Source organism: Stegastes partitus, unplaced genomic scaffold (assembly GCF_000690725.1).
Source record: "Stegastes partitus isolate 25-593 unplaced genomic scaffold, Stegastes_partitus-1.0.2 Scaffold1241, whole genome shotgun sequence".
In the NCBI taxonomy this organism is placed as follows: Eukaryota; Metazoa; Chordata; class Actinopteri; family Pomacentridae; genus Stegastes; species Stegastes partitus.
The window spans coordinates 20,194-27,144 of record NW_007578972.1 but is presented as its reverse complement, the minus strand read 5'-3'; the positions used below and the strand labels follow the sequence as shown (position 1 = coordinate 27,144).

The following is a 6,951-nucleotide window of genomic DNA, read 5'->3' as shown; positions in this document are numbered from 1 at the left end:
AGACTTCAGCAAAACTCACAGCTGCTCTAGGTTGTTTTCTCCTGACCAGATCCTTGCTTGTGTTGTATCTGCTCTGAGATGTACGTTGCTTTGGATAAAAGCGTCTGCTAAATGAAACTGTAGAATTGCTGCAAACTGTCAGAGTAGATTTCAAGTTGACGGAGCTTCAGTGTGTTCATGTTCTCTGATCTGGATCTGTTCTGCCATTATTAAACCTCTAGAACCTCCTGATGAAGAAGCGACTCGGAGTTTCTACTGAACATCTCCATGGATTTGATGAAGAAGAGTTCTGTGTTGGTCATTCAAACTAAAACTACAGTTTCATTTATCAACTAGTAACCACTTATTAATCTTCAGCTATTCTAATAGTTGATTTATTTGTAATTATTTAATAAAATCTGTCTAAGTTCTATGATTTCAGCTTCTTCAGTGAATGTTTTCTGGTTTCGTTCGTCTGTGACAGTAAAGTGAACATCTTTGGACTAAACAAGACATTGGAGGAATTCTGATCCACACTTTTCACCGTTTTCTGACGCTGTAGAGACTGACGCTCTCTGGTCACCTCTGCAGCTCTGCAGCTGTTGGCAGCTGTGTGTTGGTGTTGTAGCCCTAAAGTGTGTTTGAGCCAGAAGCAGCACAGGGGAGGCTGTAAACACTGAACATGTTGTGCTACACTTTGAGAGGAGGCAGTGCTGCGCTGACTGAGGCGCTGCTGCAGCCCAACTCCAGCTCAGTCTGACAGGTCCGAACGTCTGAAGCAGCTGATGTCACATGTTTGTTCTGATGATGGGATGTAGATCAGTCAGTTCAGACAGAAATCAAGAAGCGTGTTGCTGCAGCGTCTCAGATTCTGTTCAGTTTACTTTTATTCATGTAGGACCCAAAGCTAAGATCTGTAAATATTTTGGCTGAATTTAGAGGGTTTTATCTGCTTTCAGCCATTTTAGGCATTCAAATATCCAGAAATAAAACTCCCACAGACATGAAATGTGGCAGTTAGTTGTGAACGGATCCAGCAGAGGACACGGTTTTAATTATTGGACCCTGAAAATGGAACAAAGTACAGAATTTTCAAACAAGGGTGGTTTTGGAACTTCACAAATTCAGCCAAAATATTTTACAGAATGTAATTTTGGGTCCTAAATAACAAACAAGTAAACTGAACGGAATCTGAGACGCTGCAGCAACACACCTATGTGAAATAATAACTGGCTCTGATTTGATCCTCTGCAGCAGGGATGCTGCTCTTCATGCGAAGGCAGTTGCATGTTTCCATTTTTAAGACTTGCACACAGCAGCATCCAAAACTGCATTAAAGTGAATCTGTTCCAACAGACACCTTCAGAGGATTTAATTATCAGCATAAAGTAAGACTTTGACTTCAGTTTTGGTCAGCTTTGACAGAAACCATCAACTGCTGAGTGAGCAGAGATATGAAACAGTGAACTGTTGAATGAACTGATTCTTCTCCCTCCTCTGTTTTTAGTGCAAACATCATCTTAAACATTACAGCAGCAGCTCCACAACCTTTTCGGACCGTCAGACTGACCGAGGCTGCAGAGTTCAGGCTCCTGTGGAGGGATGACGTTCGTATGAGTGTTAGCAGATCAGCAGCAGTGATTATTGACGGCTCACAAACATGGACTGAAGCAGAGCGAGTGAGGACGAAGGAATGTTACATTAGTTGATCTGGTTCTTCTCTTCAGGCGATCAGCAGCACTTCTGAGGTAGCTGGGCGGGTTTGTCGGTCAGTCTGGTGGTTTTGGCTCCGGGAGCCGCTGGCGCCTCCACGTCGACGCGCTCCGACATCTTGACGCAGATGATGTCGACCAGACGCTCGAAGACCTGCCGCACGTTGATGTTCTCCTTCGCGCTTGCCTCGTAGTACTCAAAGCCTGCAGGAGAACAGAGTCACAGATGTGAGGAACACTTCATCTGTTTCAGTCACTCAACTGGAGGAGTTGCTCCTGCAAACCTGACTCATTACACGAACCTCAGCTGTTTAAGGACTTTTGGAGTTTACACTCAGGATGTTAATGATTATTCTTTGATCATTGAATTATTAATGATTAAAAATACGTGAAGGGATAACACAGAAGTCGAAGGACAAGTTTGAGCTGGTTGTTCCAACTGTTGCTTTCTGCAGGAAGGAGCTGAAACTGCTGTCTGATTCCCCTCAAGAGATTCCTCTTACTGCCTAAAACCTCAGCTATAGACTATTTTCTGCAGTTTTTACCTCCTTTAACCTCAGCTGTACAGTATTTTCAGGTGATAAATACTGAGTTCACAGGTTGCTGCAGCAGTGCCTCACCTAGCTGGTCGGCCAGGTGTTTTCCTTTCTCCGGAGGTACAACTCGCTCCTCGTCCATGTCGCACTTGTTTCCCACCATGATCACCTGAGCGTTGTCCCACGAGTACGTCTTAATCTGAGTGGCCCTGCAGACACACAGAGACGGCAATCATTCGCTTCAGCTCAGTCAGACCAACACAAGCTTCCAGCTTAATCACGTACCAGTCCTGGACGGCGTTGAAGGACTCCTCGTTGGTGATGTCGTACATGAGGATGAAGCCCATGGCGCCGCGGTAGTAAGCCGTGGTGATGGTGCGGTAACGCTCCTGACCCGCTGTGTCCTGAAACAACAACAGATGCATAATTCGCTGAGCAGCAAACAGGTTGACACACAGACCCATTTAGTTCATATAATAACAATGTTAGAGTCTACATGTACGCTGATGATACTGTTTTTAACCCATGTGCCATCTAAAGAACACAATGAGTTAATCCTGATATTTTCATGAATGATGAAGTCCTCACACCTGAGACTCCTGCTAAATATCTGCACATTATAACTGACAAACACCTTTAGAAACATAGATCAGCAGGAGGTAATTTAATCTGAGTCATTTAAAAGCTTCAGACATCAGCTCAGCTGTTTGTATTTGCAGTAAAACATGTTTCAGACCTAACAACATCTGACCATGTTTCATGTCTGAATAAAACTTCATCACATCAACAGAGACTCACAAGAAACAGAACTTTTAGTGTGTGAAGGGATGTAAATACTTTTGTTACGTTTCATCTCCAATATCGATCCAAAAACATCACAGAGCGTTTCGACTCTGAGTTTAAATAAACCTCCAGTGAGAGAGAAGCTGCATGTAGAGCAGTAGCTTTGTTACTGAGTCCTGACTGACATGGAGACAGGATGGATCAGGACCTAACAGCAGCTGCTGGAGAAGTCACAGTTAGACTATCATCACACATTGACAGAGTTCAGAAATCAGCCAGGATGTCAGTTGTTAGGACACTTTGATCAGCTGCTGTTAGTTCAGATTCAGTCTCTTGTTGTTACGACATTATTCTGTTTTATACGTCACCTGCTGTCGGTCTAGTCTCACCTTAATAACAGAGAGCATTGTGGGAGCTTAGTTAGCAACGGGCATCAGGACAAAGATTTCTGTGGAGGTTAATGACCTCTGACCAGTGCTGACATGCAGCGTGAACTCAGTTTAACCTGTAAATAACTCATGAAAACAGAAGTTGAGTAAGAACATAAACAACTTACATCATGAAGCTAAGTTTGCAGTTGAGCTAAGATGAACTATTCCTGAAAAAGTAACCTGGCTGCCTGAAAACAATAAATTAATTTAATGAGAAGCTGAGTTCAACTTTAATTTTTGTTTTTACATCTCAGTTTGTTGGATTTACTGCCTGAATCCAGTATGTCTGAAGAACAGTGAAGAGTTTTTAGATTTTTACAAAATCAGCTTGAAGCATACAATTTTTTTGGTGAACTTTTAATTCAGGCATGTAGAACAAAGAGATTTTGATCAAATATCACAATTTCATGCTCCGATTTTGTTATCTTTGTCAACGAAACCACACGTCATACATGATATGTTTAAAAGAGTGTCAGAAAGTTAAAACTGACAATTGTGTTTGCTTTTACACTTTCAGCTTCTGATAAATGGAGTCATTTGGTGATTTTTCAACATGTCAGATTCATCAGCAGGTTTTGGGGGTTCGGAGGGTTCATCAGCCATGTTTTACCTCCGTGTCCCTCCTGCCATTGGAATTAAACCAGCAACCGGCCCTGTGAGCTCCAAACTTCCATTAGGACCAGTAAAACCAGTTCTCCTCCACAGGAATAAAACAACAGCAAGCATAAAAATATGATCTTGGGCTGTTAAAACACAAAACATCTGACGTGAGACTGATGAATAAAACACGAACACACCTGCTGGAGGTATTGCTGCTATGAATGAACATCATGATGACGGTAAATGTTGGGTGGCAAATGCGTCACCACGCAGGACGATGCTGGATGTTTTCAGAGCAACAAAGCCTGTTTGGTGTAAGGACTCCATCCCCCATGATGCTCTCTGACAGGAAACTAAATGAGCATCAGACCAGATGAACGCCGACTGTTGGTGAAACTATTTTTACTCATCGAGCCTCGAATCAATCAGCTGTGATTAAACACATTTACAGTACTGCAACACACTGATATACACACACACACACACACACACACACACACGCACGCGCGCGCACACACTCCTCCTCTCAGGTCTCCACCTCGTCGCCCTGAGACGTCCTTTAATTGCCACCAAAGACGACACTGTTAGTGTGTGTGTGTGTGTGTGTTAGTGTGTGTCTGTGTGTTAGTGTGTGGGTCGGTGTGTGTGTTGTGTGTGAGTGTGAAGAGCTGCTGCCATGGCAACACCATCACCACTGATAATAGAGCTGCAGTCTGTCTCCTGTATTTTCTCTCAGAGCAGAACATCATGTTTCTCTGCTCAGACTTGACGTGCTGCAGTACATTCAGTTACGCTGTGTGTTGTTTTACAGGACAGCATGTCACAGTGAATGTTATCATGTGATGTCGCCGCTGATCATTATGGGATACTGTATATTATGGTAGTGTGGATACTGGATGCCACCTTTAGTGTCATGCTGATTAATTCAGTGTCCTAGCTATAGAGAAACAAGAAGAACTCAACCTCTGAACTGCTTCTCTGTTCAGGGTCACAGGAGGATGAACCTGCACAACAAACACACCTTTAGTGAATCAAACGCATTCACACCTGAGTCACTCCAACTACATTTGATTATATGATATTATGACAGCACAGAGGTGGTACAGTATTTCATTGGAGAAAATAAATATAAAGTATTTATAGAGGAGGAGCTGGGATACGCTATGGAGAAGGACTTTCAGTTGACCCCAAGGAAGTTCTGGCAAACCGCTGGACGCCTCAGGAAGGGTGGCGGAGCTTGGCCCAGGCTGACTACAGTGGAGGGATAACGGCTGACCTGGAATGAGGAGATTGTCGGGTTGTAAAGAGCCTTCAAGGAGCTCCTGAACCAGGTTAACATGTCCTCTGCTGAGGAGGAGCCTGAACACTCTTCAGTGTTGGACCGTCAGCTCCGGTAATGTTTGTGCTGTTCATGGATCTTAAGGTGCAGGTTGTTGTTATTATTATTATTATTATTATGGCCGTGTTTCCTCTCAGTCCAGTACCATACAGTTTGCATACAGGCAAAACATTTTTTTGTTGAAACAGTATTTACAAGTTTTTAGGAGGTATAGACAAGGAAAATGGTGTTTCAAAATAAAATGTAATGCTGGTGAGAGCAAGGAAGGTAAAATGTACTTTTGCCCTATTTTCTTGGATTTCAGTGGGTCGAAGAACAGGATGGATAAATATGTTATTTAAGGTCATTGTGATTATATGTTTATTCTGAAGAATGATGAATTGTTTGTATATATGGAAAGAATCAAGTTCCTATGAGTTCAAGATGAATAATGATGGATTTATAAATCTGTGTATGATTTAATGTATGTTGTACTGAATGACAATATGTTTCTCCACCTTATTTTACATAAATGCAAAGTTAGCGAGATGAGCTGTTATGTTTGTTGTCTTTGTGGTTGTTGTGTGTATAAGTGTGACTGTGCATATGTGTGTGGACCTCAGGAAGAATAGCCAATGCTAATGCTGGTGCTAATGGAGATCCTAACAAACGAAACAAAACAAAACTGTTTTTTTGCGTGCTTTTAGTTTAAATTTATCACATCTGTACGTAGTCTTGATCCTGAAGAAGCAGAACTCTTAAATTTTATTGTTGCTGTAAAAAAGCCACCATGGAGTTTTCAAGACACTTAGCAGAGATCTAATGTTTTAACATTATGTTGGTTCTAACCAAGGATATTAATGATCAATTAATTTTGATTAATAATTAAACTTATTAAAAATATAACTGATAAAGCAGCAGTAGAAGAAGGCCATAATGTCAGTAGTTGGATCATGACTAGCTGTAGTGCCTGGTTGTTCCACCAGGCGGAGCCTCTCACTGGGTTTAGCCAACATCGGGCACCATGACAAAGACTTCTGAAGAGGTTAATGACCTCCAGACAGAACAACTCTAAAAGCAAGTCTTAGTCTGAATGCAATGCCTTCTGTAGATAAAACACTGATGTAGCTTCACTTCTTCATGTTAATGATTAATCAACTATTGATTGATAACATTGTAAGACAGTTACTTAAAAATTGCTTCCTTAACTTTACCAGTGTCTTTTCAACCATTAGTTGTTGCCAGAGTTACAGTATATGATCAAATGTTACAAAACAGGAAAACGTACCAACAGGACGGTGTTCAGAGGAAGAACTACAGTCACAATCAGAGCTGCTCCACACTGCAGCTGTTGCAGTGCATCATGGGAAATGGTAAAAGGACTCCACTCAGCTTTTTACCTGAACAGTTTCTAAAGAGCTTCACAGTCTCGTCAGGTCAACCAGGAGCTCACCTGCCATCAGGTTCAGCAGATGAACAACCTGATCTATAACTGATTACACTGATTTACATCATATTATGTGTGACGGTCTGAGCAGTGACACTGTTCTGTGATATGATACCGAGTACACATGATGGTCCAAAGACCCAAA

The 6,951-nt window shown here is 42.0% G+C and overlaps 1 protein-coding gene across 1 annotated transcript in view; it reads right to left on the bottom strand.

Moving 5' to 3' along the window:
- Window positions 1–1,710: 1,710 nt before the first annotated feature.
- Window positions 1,711–6,951, bottom strand: part of rab3b (RAB3B, member RAS oncogene family) — a 6,498-nt gene continuing 1,257 nt past the window's right edge. Inside the window, exons 2-4 of the mRNA XM_008297716.1 lie at window positions 2,513–2,631; window positions 2,312–2,436; window positions 1,711–1,895 (exon numbers count right to left, since the gene is read on the bottom strand). Coding sequence (XP_008295938.1) covers window positions 1,711–1,895; window positions 2,312–2,436; window positions 2,513–2,631 — 429 coding nt within the window. The remainder of the gene's footprint in view (window positions 1,896–2,311; window positions 2,437–2,512; window positions 2,632–6,951) is intronic.